At 37.8% G+C, this 19,955-nt stretch overlaps 1 protein-coding gene across 1 annotated transcript in view; it reads left to right on the top strand.

The window, feature by feature from the left end:
• Window positions 1-19,955, top strand: part of LOC134540738 (H/ACA ribonucleoprotein complex subunit 4) — a 49,349-nt gene that overhangs the window by 10,356 nt on the left and 19,038 nt on the right. Inside the window, exons 4-8 of the mRNA XM_063383635.1 lie at window positions 1,642-1,757; window positions 4,087-4,222; window positions 10,875-10,988; window positions 14,787-14,947; window positions 18,947-19,067. Of these exons, the coding sequence (XP_063239705.1) occupies window positions 1,642-1,757; window positions 4,087-4,222; window positions 10,875-10,988; window positions 14,787-14,947; window positions 18,947-19,067 (648 nt within the window). The remainder of the gene's footprint in view (window positions 1-1,641; window positions 1,758-4,086; window positions 4,223-10,874; window positions 10,989-14,786; window positions 14,948-18,946; window positions 19,068-19,955) is intronic.

Genomic DNA, 19,955 nt, shown 5'->3' with positions numbered 1-19,955 from the left:
GGTACGTTCTTTGTTTATGTGTATACGGTAAATACTAAATAGTGTACTAACAGTTCTGGAATGTATGTTTTACGAATACATATAGTACCTACACTACTGTTTGAAAGCAAATGAATCAGGTAATTTTTCAAATATTGCATGATTTTGTTTTGATACCTAGGCCTACTGTAATCACGGTTGAATTTTGTTTACTTTATCTGCCATGTTTGTTCAAATTATGATTTTACCGTATTTTCATTAACGTGAGTTTTTTTCATCACCACGTAAATTAATCTTAATGGAAATCATTTTTCTAATTAATGTCTTTATATGATTTGCATATGTTATTACATTATTAGTAATAACAAGCAAATCATATAAAGACATTACAGTAGAATCTCAGTGCTAAGTACTTACAAGTACCTCAAGTTTTTGTACTTAGTACTGAAACATGCATACATATGATATTATCTTTACAAAGAGAAAAAAATATATAAAAAAATAGCTACAGGAGAGCCGCAATGCCATATGTATTCGCAAATGCGACTTGCTTTTTTCCCCTTGTCTAGTTCTCTGAGTATATCCACTTTTTCCTTAAGCGTGAATTGCTTTCGTTTCTTTTTATCTCCAGGATCATTCATATTGTAACACAAATACAATGCGGTGTCTAAATAACGTAACCTGAAAATAAACTCAACAATAACAATAAACAATCCCGGCACAGACATCAAACAGTATTTTTAGCGTAGCGTAACACTTTTGTCTAAATAATTAATACTTCTCTCAAACCTTCGTCTTTCGATGTATCGAATGGTGCTGTGTTGCTCACGTCGAATACTACGTACGGTATAATCTATGGTTGTGCGCGCAACTGTTTCTGTTTGTTAACTTTGTTTTGAGAATTTAGAGGTTAGAAAATACGTTGCGGTGGTATTTGTGTATCTTTGTTCTACTACATTAATCATTTAGCTGGAAATTTATTTACCAGTTTAAGTAAATTTTGGTGTAGTAATGCCACGCTACTAGTAGAATTTATACGTTATAGTGAAAATATGATACTTTAAACTGAAACCGTTTTGCATGGCGAAGATACGATTTTTGGCGGGGACTTAAAAAAAAATTCGTTAAGTGAAATATACTTTATAATAAGGTACGTTATTGTACCGCTATTCTACTGTACATTTTTATTAAATTACGAGTTCTTTTTCAACTAGAACAAACGAACTTCGGTAAGCTATTGAACTTTCGTTTGGCTCGAAATATTTCGCTAAAAACGAACTTCGACAGATGAAATTCTTACCGAAATCGAAAATGAAAGTAGCAAAATTTCGATTTCGGTATCGGTATACCGAATATTCGCACAACCCTAAATATTTTTTTGAGCTACAGATGGAAGGGATAATAAATATATAGTTTATAATACCTTTAAAAAAGTTTATTTGGTGTGATATAAAATTGTGTACAAGTTTGAACTTTATTTGAATTTTTATTGTTAATATTAAATAAAAATTTAGATTAAATTTGCTATAGTTTGGTTAGTACAAAACTTTGTTATTGCAAAGTGAAATGAATGGTTGTCTCTTAAGGTGTGTGTTGTCGATGGCTTGGCTGTGTGTTGGTTCCGTCGAGGAATGGCAGCGGGTCGTGGTGCTGTGCCGGCAGGGTGTCTGATAGTGTGCGTGGAGCGCGCGACGCGGCTGGCCAAGTCCCAGCAGAACGCGGGGAAGGAGTACGTGTGCGTCTTCTCCCTCCACTCCCCCGTGGACGACGTGCAGAAGGTGGGTCGGTCGCGACGGACCAACCAGATCCTCGAATGCCACCGCATCTTCAAGTTTTCTATACATCTGCGAGTACTCGATTTTAACGAGTCGAGTCGAGTTTTTGTGTAAAACTCGAACTCGAAATCAAAACTCGAAAAATCTTGTTGAGTTTTTTTCCTCTCCACTTGCAAAGGTTATGTTGATTGTTTACTTATAAGATGCTAAGATCGCAAAGAAAACATATATACTGTACTTGCCTGCATATTAAACAAACTTTTTATACACGTTGTCATACGTCACAAATAACAACTCTCCTACAAATGAAGGTTAAAAAAATGTTTGGTGGGCCTACCTATCCAAAAATGTCTTGAATTTTAATTAATTAATCGCCAGTTATCTAAGTAATTGAAACCAAATTGTTTTCGAAACCTTTAGTGTTAGATGAAAAAAGATGTTCAAATACTAGCACTTGTGTAGTTGGCTAGGACCATCACTAGGGACAAGATTAAATGGTGAATTGCGATAGAACCGAAATATATCACCGAAAAGAATGTCGGTACACTGTGTAACACCAGAATTCAAGTTAATACACCTTAAAGCACTGAAATGCAACATTAATAATGGAATTAATTAGCTTATTTAATCCAAACTCAACTAATATTAAAAAAAAAATTACATTTAAATATATTAAATTTTAATGAATGTAAATTATTTAGAATGAAGTTAGTACCAAAATGTAGTACTAAATAGATTGAAAGTTTTTTTTTTCTAATATTGCAACTGTTACTTTTAACTAATGTTTAAATTACGCCATTGGTACATTTTTCAAACGCGCATATACTTGCTGATTTATTTGTATTGTTCCCAGTTGTTTGACATGCTTATTACAAATTATTGTATTGTAAAAGTGCATCATGTATCAGACAAAATGAAGTTTTGGTAAAGTAAGTATCATTGAAGTAAGTTTCGCATTTGTTAAAAATGGTGCAGTTGTTATGATTAAACAAAAGTTAAAAAAAAATTAAAAATAATAATACCTAAATCTCCTGTTTTAAAAATGGAACTGGCATAAGATTTAAACCATAAAATCTTGTCTCTATTGCATGTCTCATCCATATACATTATTGCAGTGTTTATTTTAATGGGCATTTACTCTCTTCTAATGCGCAGTATCTGTTATAAGCAAAGTCATTTTTTCAGTAAGCTCTGTTTCCAGTTACACCTAAACAGTACAGAAGTTTTAGTCAAATCTTTATAATATAGTGGAATATTTAAAAAAAAATCCCTTTCGGCATAGTCCACAGGCGTAGGTAGATTTCGAAGTACCATTTTCTTCTGGAAATATTTTAGAAACATCTTTTAATGCATCCAGCATTCAATAGCTCAGAACGATTTTCTTATTACATGCCAAATATGGTAATTATTATTTTTTTTCCTTCAAACACCATATCTCATCCCTTGCACTAATAAAGTGGTCGTATAAAAATTCACTTTGCACCAAGATTTCAATATAATACTAAGAAAGTAAAAAAAAAGAAAAGTTTAAACAAATTTGATACTAAGAAAATTTTTGAATTTTTTTTTTAAATTTCAACATTTACGTTTGTTGCAGTTGTATGTGTTTTAGCGGCATTTTTTTTGACGTGATAATGTCTAATAAATCGAAAAACGCCAGCTGCACGCACAAAAAAGTGTCCCGTTACGCACATTGTTCCGTTACGCAGTGTCCCGTTACACTCATTGTACGCTTGCGCCGTATCTATCTCTCTTCCACTCGATTGGAACAACCATCGATTTGACTTTTTCGAGGCACATTAAACTTGAAACACTCCCATTCGTTTCCTACTTTTCCTTTCATCGTCCTATCCTTAACAGAATAACACAGATTGGAAGAAGTTAAATAGCAAACATGCATAAAAGTTATAGTTAAAATAATCTCTTCGTTAAAGTAATAAACATATATTGAATTAAACCGTGCAAATAAAATTTAAATTTATCAATTAAATTGTAGATTTCATTTCACTCCCTCTTTGTATCCATACAAAATAGTGATAGTTCAATAAAAATTATTCAAATTTTATTCATGAAAGTATGCAATCATTTCATCAATGTTTTGTCATGACGTCGTCACGTTGAACTGTCGTCCGTAAACCGACTTTACAGACAACCAATTTTTGTTTGCGCGAACCCACGGAACGTGGGGCAGGGAAGCTGGTGCCCGTGTCCAGGGATGACTGGGGCCTGGCCCGAGGATAACGCCGTCCACACGGCATGAGGGGTGGGGACCGACGCGACCGGGAGTCGTGGCAGGGAGTGACGGGGGTTGTCGGCACTGCGTTGTCCGCAGGTGGTGCTGGCCATGGAGAAGTTGAGGGGCGCGCTGTTCCAGCGGCCGCCGCTCATCTCGGCCGTCAAGCGGCAGCTTCGCGTGCGGACCATCTACGAGGTCAAGCTGCTGGAGTTCGACCGCGAGAACAACACGGGTAACGTCACTTTCGAGTAGACTTACGAGATTGTTTTAAAGATGGCTTCACAGATAAATTAATTGGACGGTCTCCAAGTACATTTACAAGATTGTTCAAAAGTTGGCTTCACAGATAAATTAATTTGGATGGTCTCCGAGTAAATTTACAAGGTTGTTTAAAAGTTGGCTTCACAGATAAATTAATTTGGATGGTCTCCGAGTAAATTTACAAGGTTGTTCAAAAGTTGGCTTCACAGATAAATTAATTGGACGGTCTCCAAGTACATTTACAAGATTGTTCAAAAGTTGGCTTCACAGATAAATTAATTGGACGGTCTCCAAGTACATTTACAAGATTGTTCAAAAGTTGGCTTCACAGATAAATTAATTGGACGGTCTCCAAGTACATTTACAAGATTGTTCAAAAGTTGGCTTCACAGATAAATTAATTTGGATGGTCTCCAAGTAAATTTACAAGGTTGTTTAAAAGTTGGCTTCACAGATAAATTAATTGGACGGTCTCCAAGTACATTTACAAGATTGTTCAAAAGTTGGCTTCACAGATAAATTAATTGGACGGTCTCCAAGTACATTTACAAGATTGTTCAAAAGTTGGCTTCACAGATAAATTAATTTGGATGGTCTCCGAGTAAATTTACAAGGTTGTTTAAAAGTTGGCTTCACAGATAAATTAATTGGACGGTCTCCAAGTACATTTACAAGATTGTTCAAAAGTTGGCTTCACAGATAAATTAATTGGACGGTCTCCGGGTGAAAGGTAACAAGTCAAGAGAATTAACTTTTTTGCAGGAGAAACAAAAAAAAACTCTTAGATAAAAATCGAATTTAAATACTTAAAATTTTTTACCAACATATTCACCAACATAGTTGCCGATGATTAAAAATGCAATTACATATTCTAAGTATACTTAAGAGTTGTAAGTGACTTATTGACTAAAAAATCACCAAAATGTGACTTGTTACCTTTTACCCGGAGACCATCCAATTGGTTAATGACTAGGGACCCCAGATTATGGTAAATACAACTATCTCATTTCGGTGTAAAAAAATGACAAAAGCGGTGCAAAAAAATGACAAAAGCGGTGCAAAAAACCGGTGTAAAAATTAGCAAGCGGTGCAAAAAATCGGTGTAAAAATAAGCAATCAGTAGAGACCCCAAAAAAATTGTGAAAAAATTATGCCATTGGCGGTGTAAAAAAAACCTCATAGCCTTACTGCTTCCTTATTTGCCTGGCCAATTTTTGGGACATAAGTTTCTCTAAGAGTGTTGGCTGATGATGGCAAATCCCCTGCACCTAAAATGTTTACATAACTTACAATATACTTATAAATAGTAGGGTTCTGCGAATATTCGAAATTTCCGAATTCAAGTTCGAATTTTTTGATATTCGATTCGTAAATTCGAATCGAATTCATTTTACAATAATTCGACTTGCAAAATCTGGCCCGGATACACTAATATAAGACACCCCCCTCCCCCATTTTTAAAAGAAATGTAAATGGACGATTACATCTTCCACTTACAAAAAATTATACATCGTAACCCCTTATTTACGTTACCGTTAATTACGTTTACACGTTATTTGAATCATTTTATTTCTGTCCCGTTTTAACCTCATTTGATGTAATGCAATGAATTCCCGTTGTTTACAACGCGCTTATTGCTTTACGCAGTTTACGCCGTTCGTTCTGATAAAACTGCTTACTAACTTAATTAATCCTATTACAAAGTAACTTGATGTGTAAATCGTGTTTTAAAGACGTTTTTAAAAGTTAAAAAACTTCATCTTCAACGTCTCGGGAGTCTCTTTATACCGCTTATAAAAACGTAAGCAGCGCCAGTTTGGTTGTGTTGGTTCCTGTATTCCAGTATAGAGCACTCTCACGTAGTCGGATATCAATATCGATATCTCACAGACTGCATGCACGCGCGCGCGCTCTGTCAATAACCGAGTTAACCAGCACGATCGTTATGCGTATAGTTACAAATCACGTTCTTGCTACGGGTTTCTTTTTTTTTTTACGTTGAATAAAATGGTTTTATTGCATCACTCATTAATTTAAATTATTTAGCTTGCTTTCGCAATGCCTCTTGTAAACAAACATTTTCATTGGCTGCCGGCCGCCGCGCACATAATTCGTGCGCAAGAAATAGTCCCTTGGTTACGTACCATTTGTAAGTATTTTTTACGCTGCCTTTTTTATTACAATTATGTTAGCAGACGCCGTGTGTAGTGTACAGTTGATGCCCGGCCCAACAGTTGTATTTCGGATTCGCGCGCGCACGGTTTGTTATGGCTGACGCCGGACAAGGTTTTGTAAAGCACAGAATGGAAAAGCCTTTGAAAATGCACAGAAAACTATTGTGTTGAATGTTTAAACCTTTTTAGACAAATATCCGGATTGTCGTGTGAACGATATCGCGAGTTTAACTGCGGAATTTACGAGTGTTTCGAAGAGCAGTGTGCTTCGTGCAAGGAAAGAATTACAGAACACTGGGACATTAACAACTCCCGGGAAGAAAAGGAAACTTGAGTATCCTGTTATCAAAACTTGTGATGATTTTGTGAAGACGGCTATTAGGCGTAAAGTGCATAGTTTTTTCTTCGCAAATGAACCACCTACGCCGAACAAAGTGCTACGGTGCTTCCTGTTATATTACTTCTCTGTTATTTTATTAGCACCGACTGTACTGAAGTTTCTGTGTTGCAACTAGTGCTTGGCGCGCAAGATGAATTCAGCCTATCACTTGCTGACGCGGCGCAGTGATACGGCGGTGTTTGTTTATTTAAAAAATCAGCCAAGAGTGAACCCACGGTCTCACCCCTAATTATAAACTTGATTTTAGAATAAAATGTGCGATGCTTACGCGATAAAAACGGTAAATTTGTTATTTTTATTATGTACCACTTCCTTATGCTGTGATATTTTTATTAATGTTGTTATCCTTGAAAGTCAAATATGCTAATTAAGGTGGCAAGTTAGATAGTTTTCTCTGCAACAGGCAACATCAGGGGCGCAACAACTAAATTTCCAAAGGGAGGGGGGGGCACTTTTTATAAAGAATCATCGATCCCCCCTATTGAAGCGGGGGGTCCGGGGGTTCTCCCCTGGGAAAATTTATATTTCAAGGTGGAAAATGGTTAGGGGCAGGACATTTTCACGAAAAAATCTGAAACGCCTACTAGATTGCAACAATGTATACCCACACCAGCGGTTTCTTCCTTGTGATTGGCGGCAGTCTGCGAGAGAAGTCGTTGCCTTGTTTGCACGAGCCACTAAGGACGAGTTTGCTTGCACAATGAATTAGTGTGATTGGTTGTTGTAACAATCGACATGCACCTCAAAGTAACTCGCCCAATCACGAAACACAGACGATGCTGCAGTGTTTTAACTTCCAGCTACTCTCGGGATCTTTTCGCGGCCCTAAAAATGATGCTTTTAAGCAGTTTTGTTATCTAAAAATTGATTACACAGCACTTTCTTTGCCCCCGTTTGCCCCCACTTCAAGGTTTCAGAGAGGGGAAAAATAACCTTGCCCCCCCCCAGGGGCGTAGGAACCGGAAGGGGCAGGGGGGACGTGTCCCCCTGAACTTTTTGGGTGGAGGGGACGATCCCCCCCAACTTTCTAGACAGTGATATTTTTATTTTAAAATATTATTCCGCATTTCTGTTATGCTATTTGAATAAATCAATAATCTAAGCAATTTTAAGCGAATCGGGTACCATGTATCAAAGGTTCATGTGCAAGAAATATGTCCAGCATCGAAATTATAACATTCAAAAACAAACTTTACTTTAAAGGCAAAGTTTATAAATTATAAACAATTTTTTTTAATATTTCCAAGTGTACATGTTTTTTAAATTTAGATTAAAAATATCGTAAATGAATTAGTTGTAGAAAATAATTTATAAAAATATAATTATGATTGTAAAATAATACTATTTAATTCCATTCGAGTAAAAAAAAAGAGAGCTTGTGCCCTCCCTGTCATCTGCCCAACTTTATTTGTAAATTCTTCTCTAATCAAATTTTATCTTAAGAAAACAATAATAATTTTAACATCGCTGTATCCATTGGTTAGATACAAAAACTGCTTAAAAAGCGCTATTTTGCACTTTTAAAATCAAAATTTTCCGGGGGAGGACCACCAGACCTCCCGTCTTAGTAAGAGGGGAATGGGTTTACATGACATCAAAATCATTATTTTTTCCCCCCCCAACTTTATGAACACAGCTACGCCAATGGCCCCGCCCCCCCCCATCCCGGTTGTTGTGTCCCTGGGCAACATAGTTACCAGCCACAGAGAATTGTTGCCGCACCATGTCGATGAACTCACCTTTCCTCCATGACAATTTGAAATGATTTGCGAAGTGATTTATGTAAGTACTATAAACATATAATTTTTAATTTTTTTTTTAATTTTTGAGAATCTGGTTGTGCTTCTTCAAAATAGTCTCACTTTAATTTTAGTTACTTGATTTAAACTGTGAATTATGTGACAAGTTTTTCAAAGGTGGTATGTTAAAAATTTTTAATGATCTATGTTATTTTAATAAATATTCCCAAATTCGATTAGAAAAAAATTCGAAACTCGTGAATTTTTTTGAAATTCGATTCGAATTCGATTCGAACTGAAAAATCACAATTTGCAGATGTCTAATAAATAGGTAGCATTTATAAGGTTATCGCTGAAAAATATTAGTGGGCTAATTTATTCAAAACAATTCTTAGCCAAACCTAACCTAACCTTTTCTAGATTAGGTACTGCTGGATTACAGAGTCAAACCATCAACCAATCAGTCAAAAATATATTGTGGTGTGCTCACCATTTCACAATGCAATCCATCCTATTTATGTGTTTGTTAATCTGAGGTACTTGCATATTTACTTGAAGTGAAGGTAAGTTAATCGATAATATTGTAGGCCTACATATGCTTATGAACTTTTATTTGAGGGGGAAAACATTTCTAAATAAATAAGGCTAACCTTCAACATGGGTGTTACACCATTCCCTCATAGCTGGATGATCAGCTTTTTCCAAAGGAATTTTAACTTACAGCATCATATTAACAAAATCAGAAAAAAAATTCTTGTTTTCTGCACTTTCAAGCTTGTTTGTTTTATTCACGCTGTCGCCTATCGAGATTTGTTTAGACACGGTAGAATGCTTGACAAAATAAATGTATTTTTTTGTTTTGTTTTGTGTGTGTAATTTGCCACATGATTTTTGCACGTGTCTTTGCTTGTACAATCAACCCGCACATTGCAGAACTTACACATCATAATTTTGTCCCGCTGGTCAAAAATATAAAATCATCCGATATTATCTCTCTTTCGCGATCAAACATTGTCCAAGTTTTCGGCATCTTAGCCACAAATTCAATTGTGTCACAAAACTTACAAAATGTTGACGGTAGTTGTAAACACTCATAGAAATGTGCACGCAAAAATGACTGCCATCTTAGCTCGATGCGATTAAATTAGGTTAGAAAAATCGACACCAGTGCGCCTTGCGGCAGAAACGACCATTATTCAAAACACGAAAACTGTGGAGTCAATTTGTTATGTTGGTAGTGCGCACATATTGATTGTTGACAATTTTTACATTTTGTTTTCATTTGCGATGGCAATATTTACTGCTGTTTGAAAACAGAGTAATAAAAATACGTGGATTTCAGTAACGTGTCAAAACGAAGATAATATCACGGCACTAGTCTTTCAGTCTATGTTTATTTCACGCCTATGTTTATGATGGCGTAAATAAATAGAACTTACGACATAAGGACATTATTTTGTGCGAAAAAGCGTGAACTTCGCGCGAAAATTCGTGAATTTCGCGACTATGTCAAAATCAAAGGAAAGTCGCAAAATTTGTTTAAAGTATCAAATTTTCGCGTTATTTCGTGAATTTCGTGCTTCACCATTTTTCGGGGTCTCTATTAATGACCAACAGCTGACTTTTAATTGTAGTGATGATAAATAAAAGTGAGGTAAATTAATTTAAATATTACCTAATTAATAAAATAAAAAGTAAACAGCAAACATTAAGATGAGAACTCAAATGTGGGCAAAAGAAAAATAAGGTAGTATTTTGATGATGCCAGATGTATACACACAAAACACACTGAAGCTCGTGAGACGTTACTTCAAGACTCGTCTGTAAGTAATGTTCGCAGGCTCTCACTCCTATTGTCTGGCGTGGCTTGGCTTCTGGGTTTGTAGCCGCGTCCTTGGTGAATAACTCACCGACGTTTCGGTCAACATTGCCGATGATGGCGACTGAAACGTCGACCGAAACGTCTGGTGAATTATCCGCCAAGGACGGCTACAACCCAGAAGCCAAGCTGCGTCATTGCTTTTGCACAGTTGTGCCACAGTGTGTTGGTCGCCTTTCTTGGTGCCGTTGTCCGGTTTCGGTGCTTGCGAGTTGGCGTTTCACAAGTCACGGTTCACCCCGAGGTAGTATTTAATTTAATGCAGTTTTTTTTGGACACTCGCCATTGATGTTTTGCACTGTTTTTCAGGCCCCTTAAGTTCGCAATGGGATGTTGGAGGTGTTGAATTGGTTTCAAGTGATTACTTGTTTGTAGCTGAAGGCTGTGCGGTGAGGAGGGGTTGGTGATTGGTGTGTGCGTGCGTGCCGCAGGGGTGTTCTGGGTGTCGTGCGAGGCGGGCACGTACGTGCGCACCCTGTGCGTGCACCTGGGGCTGCACCTGGGCGTGGGCGGCCAGATGCTGGAGCTGCGGAGGAACCGGTCGGGTGAGTCTCCCTCTCACCCTGGTTCTCGTTCCCGACGACGGTAGTCGGCGTCTTGATTTTCAACTCCTGTATGTTGTGTATATACAGTAAACTCTCGATTATCCGTGTTAATTGGGACCTTCCGATGCCCGGATAATTGAATGCCCATAAAAAAAACCCGGATAATCTGTTTCACCACTTAAAAATGGTGTATTTACTGGCAAAAGAGTGTCTCTTCAGTAGAATTATGAGTACAAGCAAAGGCTTTCTATACCGTGTCCCAGCTTATTGGACCGTAAACAATACTGGCATTGTGTTGCCGCCATCCTTCTCTTGTCCCCTTTATTGCTACGGGAGGGAGAGCGGCGGCCTTCCCAACTCAGCATCTCCCTCCACCCTTTTAACGACCTAAACCAAACATACAAAGCTTTGTCAACATCTGCGTGGGTAGATGTTTTCATGCTTTTACGTTTAGAAGGCCCTGCCACACTGTCTGATCTACTAGCAAACTGCAAAAGTTTTTCTTCACTTTTATTAATGTCTCGCACGGTTTGGATTCCAATTTCATATTCCTGTGCTAATTTCGCGGCAGTTTCTCCTTTCTTTAACCTGTCCACAACGTCTAACTTCTCTGCTATTGTCAGCACTTTATGTTTCCTTTTACCAGACATCATTACAAAAACAAATGTGCCTGGGAGAACTGATGTAAATAACTGCGTGAAAAATGCCTCTTCCAGCCGTCAGGAGTGTGAGAAGATAAAAGAGGTAGAGGGACTTTTTTTTTTTAGCGTGGCGGGGCGCTGTGAAAAGAACGCTTGAAAAGAAAATGAAAAAGGGGGGGGGGGGGGGGGGGAGTTAAGCCGGAAGCAGCAGTCAAGGCATTCCTTTTAGGTTTAAAGTGTGACAAATTGACGGGTGAAGGGGCGGGGGAACGAGGGTCTGAAGGGTCAGGTAAATAGCTTTCTGACACAGCAGTAAAAAAAAAAAAGCGCAGCGCAGTCCCGGCATAGCTACACCCCATCATTTTTTTTACAACTTCATAAAAAAATCAAGCACGGATAACCCGAAAACCGGATAATCCAGGCCCGGATAACCGAGAGTTTACTGTACTTAAAAACTGTGCCAGATCACAGACAAAGTTACCAAGCAGCTTAACCGCGGGCGCCATGTTGAAGTCCAGTGTTGCCGGATGACTACCTGCAGGAGTGGTATCCGTCCGCCGAATCCCACGATGAGCACAACACGTGTTATTATTTTACCGAACACTGTATTTCATTTTTTTTTAACATCCTCATTTTAATACTAGCTGTACCGGCCATGCGTTGCTGTGGCCACAGTCTCGTTAAACGGAAAAGAAAACGGAAAGCACGTGTTTCCGATACGTTTAATTTCAAGCAAGTGAAACTTCTTTGGGCGCGATGATAGTAAAATTTCGATTACAATTTCAAGGCCGAATTTCAGTGCAATTTTTTTTGTTTTGTTTTAAACATTGTTTTGAAAAGTTTCTGCCGCCAAAGGGATTTAAAGAGAGCACTCACGAGTCGAGGTTTGAATTATTGCCAAAGTAGTTTCGCTTCTATCACGTGTACTGAGTTACATGCGTTCTTTTATGATAAACTTTTTAATAGTATTTTTTTATTATTATTATGTAAATCATGCGCATATACGAATGCAACTTTGTGAAAAAATTACAAAGCAATCCGTGAAGAACTTTTGGAGATTAGTAATTTTGTACAAACAAACATTTACATTTTTATTAGAGATGGGATTTTCGAAACTTGAATTCGTTGAATATACCGAATCCTATATATTCGAGGATTCGTAGGATTCGAGGTGGGATTCAAAGTGGATTTTTAAGAGTTTTACCATTTATACTCGTGTATAGCGCGCCCAAAATGGAGAAGGCGGGGTGGCGTGAGGGCGTGCTATACACATGTAAATACGGTAGTAATTGAAAATTGTATACCTAAACTATATTATGTATTAAGGTAAGGGAAATTGCACAAACATAAGATAAACTACGCTGCATTTTGTCAATTAGCATAACTACTCGATCATTTCCAACCTTCAATAATATAACATTGCAGAAAAAAACGTACATAACTTTTTTTAAATAGTGTCTGTTATACAAACGTATTTTATTGAAAACGTAGGAAGGAATAATTTAACAGAGAATTAGACAGATGCAAACTTACATGTGGGGTTTTTGAGGTTATTTGTCTCTATTTTATATCAGGTGTATACACTATGCACTTATTTTATAATTTTATAAATACACATGTGATTTTTTTTAATACATAGGTCTATGTAATTTTTTAAAATAAATGTGTGATTTTTTTTAATAACATGTGAATTTTAGTGTGGGACTGGGATTCGAGATTCAATGACAAACACTAAGGATTTGAACAAGGATTCGGATTCGACCAAAATGTGGATTCGTCCCATCCCTAATTTTTATTAATATAGATCAATTAAAAAAAAAAAAAACAGACCATACTGTAATATCACAGTATTACAGAGTACTGAAACTGTATGTTTGGTTTGTTGACATTTTCAATCGCCGTTGCGTACCTACAGCATGTAATTAAGTGCTTTGTTGACAGTTATGGGAAGTTGGTTTACAAACTGTTTTATGTTTCTAAACATAATTTAAAGGCATTTGAAAGACTCTGCCGCTATACTGTTTGTTCTTATTTTATTAACATTACTGTTTGTTAAATACCGTTTTCGTTGGAGTCCTGGACATTGCCTTGTGATTGGCTGAGTCTTGTCTGCGGCTCTAACGAAGCACCTGGTGCCAGGAATCAGGGGAAGAGACCGCTTGTTCCAGTGCAACTTCTTGTCAGAAGGTCTTGACACAAATACATAGAGAGATAGGGAGATACGGATAGAGATGTATAGATACCTACATAAGGGGAGATTCATTTATAGATAGTGTGATTTTGTATATGTATGTACATGTGTATACATAGAGAGAAATATAGTGTGATTTATAAAGGTTCATATATAGAATGTTAGAGAAAGATACAAAAAAATTGAAAGATGCGTATCAATGCATGCCGGGCATTAGCTAGTCACCATATAAAAACAGCTAATGGTGTGTGTACGTTGTTTGTTCACCAACGATATGGCGCCGCATCATTCAAAAACAAACCACCAATGATTTCACAATTTTAATCGGATTGCGCTGCGACGACATGACACGTTTTACCGACCATTAGGTAACATCAACAACAACAAAAGAACTTACTGTAGAAACACGTCACTTCCGGGCGCCAGGTGGACCGCCTGTTAAACCAGAAAATTCCCTCAACTCTCAGGCAGGCTGGCCAACGTGATAATTTTGTTCTTCTCTTCAAGCACTGCGCTATTTACACTAAACATACGTGTTTGGGCCTAGTGCTAGAACGTGTGGTGGTTTGGATATTTGAGTTTGGCGCCCTCGATCGTGAGCGCGCCACTGTGGCGGCCATCGTGCTCAGCAGTGCCATCTGCATATAGTTTCGTCAGTCTTCTACCGTTTCTCCGCGTTGCCTGGGCGTCATGCAGCCGAACTATTAGTTTCAATTCAGTTTTGTGAACACCACCAATGATTTCACAATTTTAATCGGATCGGACTGCGACGACATGACACGTTTTACCGACCATTAGGTAACACCAACAACAACAACAACAACAACAACAACAACAACAAAAAACTGACTGTAGAAACACGTGATGTCACTTCCGGGTGCCAGGCGGACCAACTCTCAGGCAGGCTGGCCAACGTGACAGTTACTTGCACTGAGCGTGCGTGTGTGCGTGTGTGTGCACGGGCAGGCATCCAGTCGGAGAACGAGGGCATGGTGACGATGCACGACGTGCTGGACGCCCAGTGGCTGTACGAGAACCACAAGGACGAGACGTACCTGCGCCGGGTCATCCGGCCGCTGGAGGGGCTGCTGGTGGGCCACAAGCGGGTCATCATGAAGGACAGCGCGGTGAGTGCGCTCCGTCCACGTCCGTCGCTTCCACACACAACATTTAATATTCTTTGGATTTAAAATTTATTTAGTGATATTTTAGAGTCCGTAGCAGGGGCGTAGCCAGGGGGGGTTTTAGGGGTTCAAACCCCCCCCCCCTTCCCCTTTTAGCACCAAATCTTTAATCAATTTCTTATTCATCACTCAAACAAATTTTATATTAAAATTAATAAAAAAATTTACCATTACAATATTTAAATATAAGTACCTAAAACTGCTTAAATATCACTATTTTACACCTTAAAATCCTAAATTTTCCCGGTGGAGGACCCCAGGACCCACCCCCCGCTTTAATACGGGGGGGGGGGGGGGCATGCTTCTTAACACCCCCCATACACAAATCCTGGCTACGCCACTGGTCCGTAGTAGTACATTTGGTAATAGGCATACGTTATGGCATCCTTTTTTCAACTATTAGTAATGTACCTGGTTGTTACATACTTCAAGTTAGCATCTCAGATGTTTGATAGAGGTTTGAAGTATTTATTTCCTTATGTTGCAGTTCCGCAAAAACCTGAATCAGAAAGTTACTCAAATCACTCCTCTTTGTGGCATTAATTCGATAGTCTAGCTGCAAAATCTCTAGTAGGTGCTCAGCAAAACACAGAGGTGGCAACATATTTAAACATGCCACTTTTAGAAAGAACTGGAAACCCATTGAAGTGGTGGGAACAAAATGAACATATACACTAGAGTCCCGTTATAGCGAGGTGTCACGGTTCCGGGTTTGATCCTCGCTATAACCGTGTCCTCGCTATAACCGAATTGGACAAATTTTGGCCCCCAAAAAATAAAAATTAACCGAAAATAGCATAAAAATTGTGTTTAAACCTGTATAATTGGAAAATAGCAGGTTATATTAACGAAATCTTAATTTCTGTGAGCAGATGTGTGAATTCTCTTTAAACCATACCCCATAAGTACGGATGCGATCACCGATTACGTAAAAATAACCAGAATACCCTACCAAGCCACGTAAGTATAGCATCTCAGCAAGCGGCCGACGCAGCATTGTCCTGCTATCTATCGTCGACGCGGGCTGTCTGCTGGCGGCCATGTTGGTTCGGGATGTTGCTAACAGGTGGTGCTAGTGTAGCGCGACGATTTAATTCCTTACAAAAAAGCAGGAGTGCTGCTGCGGCAACGCACGTACGCCTCAAACGTAATAGTCGCTGGAAAACTATACTTTTCATTTAAAGAAACCTGTCAACTTTTTTAGAAAATAAATTTGGGATTAAACTCAAACCATCACCACCCTTTCTCGGACAGATACCCCAACAACTGACCGAAACAAAAGTTACAAGAAAACTGCCCTAGCGATTCGGAAATAAATACGGTAGTGCCGACTAGAGGTGTAAAAGTAACGAAAAAATGCGTAACTGTATGTATTCATTACTATAACAATTAGTACTCGTTACTATCGTTACGTTACTCGTTACTTCTAATACCGCATAACATGCTATGTTATGTTGCAGCAACGAATCCAGTCGTATTGCGTACGCGTACAGTATGACATCGCGTAAATAATAATAAATAGAATATAAACAATTGATAATTAATAGTTTTTGTTAACCAAGAAACAAATCTCATTAGAGCGGCTTTTTAATATTATCTCTTTTAAGATAACCAAAAAAAAAACGTGAAAATACGCGATTATAAAAACAAAAACATACATATTTCTAATTTGTAAAAAATATTTTCTTACGCTTACGTTGTTTCTGTTCCAATCTCAAACTTTGTCTACACACGGCACAGATAACTAACGGAAGTTTGATAAAAGAAAGAAAGGATGGGGTTCTATTTTTAAGCCACGCACTTAGGTGGCGACTGCATGGCTGAAGAATGTGACGCGTCAACGGCAAGATGTCTAGTGGCGAGCGAGAGGGGTGGAGATAAAGCAGACAAATAACAAAAGCGCGCTACAAGCGATCACGGCGTAAATTCCTCAAAAATACCTCGTTATAGCTGTGTTCTCGCTATTACCGTGCTCTCTATAACGAGATTCTACTGTACTAACAAATTTATCCAAGTTAGCAGTGGCATATCTGGGAGTACCAGCGACCAAAACTGCGTGTGGAAGGTTTTTTTCGTCTGTCGAAACATAGAATCTGCAAAGAGAGAATCTTTATCCACTCGACACGTGGAAGAACTGGTTTTCTTACATGAAAACAGAGCATTATACTAAGTCTGTTTTCTAATGGCGCTGTTGTGGTAAAAACACTCCAAAACTTATAAATATACCTACTTACATCCTATATAGCTTATGATTTTTTTTTCCCCCCCCAATTTTTCCAGATTTCCCGAGTGAAATTTGATTTTCCCTCCCAATATTTTCCCGAGGCTAAATTTACTTTCCCGCACACCCCTAATATTACATAATGGAATTAAGAAGCATTTAACCAAAACTTATTTCAATTCATAAAAAAAGGCATCTCTTAATGTTTGAAATTCAAGGCATGTCATTACTGGACCAAAAATGGTATCAAAGTGCATGGATCACAAATATTAATTTGATATGTTTTGTTGTGCCTCTCTTATTGAATAAATAAATTTTAAACAAATGCTTCCTAATTTATTCTTCTTAGTTTAATTACAAATGACATCACTGTAAAAATGCAGTGAATAAATTTTACCACTGTTTTGTTGAAATATTATTACGTATTTGAAACCTATTACAAAACAGCTTTTATAAAAATAAAAACAATAACAACAAAATCCTCTGTTTTAAAAATGAAATTTCTTGATTGAAAATAAAACCATAAAATTTTGTCTCTGGTTATTAGTGGTATTCGTGTTCCTGCGTGTACATGTGAATAGGGACCTGAAAAATTTTTATATTCGTGATAAACTAAAAAAATAAACGTGAATTGTAATGCTTCGAAGTTAAAATGTGATTTTATAATTTTCCTCACAAATTTTTGCACGAATTGACGAATGTTACGTTTCCTACGGTGCTCGTGTTTTGTACCTCTTCACCCAGACACAGAATCATCACTGTATCGTCGCATGCCAGGCCGAAGGATAGAACAGCTCAGGTGAAAAACTACACGCTCTGCCTCTAAACTGTGTTACTTGTGGCTGTTTTTACCGCTGTTGTTTTTCTTTACGGCTTTTGAATGGCTGGATGAGCTGGTTGGAAAACTACACGCTCTGCGTATAAACTGCGATACTTATGCCTGTTTGGACTGCTGTTCGTCTTACTGTCTTCGAAGCGTTGTCTCGGGTGACAGATGACAGAGGTAACACTTGGGGGAAGTGGGAGGGAGAGCGCTAATGGAGCTGTCGCAGGATCAGTCTCCTCTTCCTCTCCTCTGGTTAGTGCTGAGAAGTTGGCAACCCCCCTCTCCCTTCTCATTCACCCACACATGCCACATGTCCCCGCACTCTTTAGTACTGTTTATATATTTGCCTTCTGAACGACATCTTTTATGCTTGCTGCTTTAACATAGGTCATGTAAATAACACCGTTGTTAATATTTCTAGTCTCAATCGTTAATCGCTTCACATAAAAAATGTCAAAAATGTGGTTATTGCAAGGCAATGAACTCACGAGTTAAAACTGACGTGTTGTTGCACTAATGCCGAGCTACGTTTGAAAGAAAATATTCTGTTTCGAAGCACTTATAAAAGTGACAAACATGTGAACGTCAGGCGAAACTACTCTCCTGGTAATGATGTTGGAGAATGACCCTTCTGCACCACTATTTAGGACTTTAAATAAATGTTTCAACCCAAAGAACATCACCCCACTATTGAAAACTATTCACCGAACTCCATCTTTTTGAGAACAAAGATCCTAATAATTTATCAATTATCCAGTGTTAATATTTATATGCCGTGCAATTAAATTTTCTTGTGGAACCTGATCGTAAACGTGATGTACATGCAGTGCAATACTGTACTGCATGTGCCTCTGTCTCTCGGCCGTGCCTCGACGTTTGCTCTCGTTGCCACCAGGTGAACGCGGTGTGTTACGGTGCCAAAATCTTGCTGCCTGGCGTGCTGAGGTACGAGAACGGCATCGAACTCAACGAGGAGATTGTGATTGTGACGACGAAAGGTGAAGCGATAGCCCTGGGTGAGTTTTGACTTTCACTTGAAGTGTGTACTTATTCCTGCATGTCTCATTCAGTACAAAGCATTTGGTGTAGTAGTAGATATTTTTAATGTCTGTTGAATGGTTGAGTACAAGTTTTTTTTTATGCTAGTAAGTGTTTTCATTCTTTATTCTTATTTATGAAATTTATCTATCCGTTGACACCATTGTTTTGTACATAGCTGCTTTTTGTATGTTTAAAGGGAAACACTGCTTTGTTGGCTAGCCGTTCTGTTTCTCTTCAGAAAAATTTTTGAGCCAGGAAAAATTAATCTCGCGGGAAAAAGAATGGCAGCACAAATGATTTGAGGTTAAAAATTTATTTTCTTTTACAAAAAATATTTTTTTCTATTTTTACTGTGTTCACCCAAATCTAGTGATTGAAAATTGATAGAGGCAGGTAATTTTCATGATCTTTAAAACGCCATGAAGTTAGGCTAAATTAATTGAATATAAACTTCGAATTGAAACAAAAAGCCTAATTTGCGTGAGTTAATTTGCGTAACTCTCGTTATTCACATGATATAGTTATTTGTAGTGGTGCACCGATATGACTTTACCGATTCGATTACCGATTATGAGAGCAATAATCGGCAGATACCGATTCAGTTACCGATTATAATGAAGAAATTTTTTTAAGTGTAATAATGCACACAAAAATTTTTATTCCCATGTGAATTTAATAACAAGATTAGGTAAAATTGAGAATACAGTTATAATAACAGTATAAAAATACATATAATACACTATTAAGTCATTGCAAAGTGTAAATTAAATTAACTTCAATTTATATTTGTTATTGTTAGGGGTGTGCGAATAGTGGATTTTGATGGTCGAATAATTTCGAATCGAATAGTAAAATTTTCGAAT

This window comes from Bacillus rossius, chromosome 17 (genome assembly GCF_032445375.1).
Source record: "Bacillus rossius redtenbacheri isolate Brsri chromosome 17, Brsri_v3, whole genome shotgun sequence".
Taxonomy (NCBI): domain Eukaryota; kingdom Metazoa; phylum Arthropoda; class Insecta; order Phasmatodea; family Bacillidae; genus Bacillus; species Bacillus rossius.
Note: the sequence above shows the minus strand (reverse complement) of the source record. Positions and strands in the feature narration are given on the sequence as shown.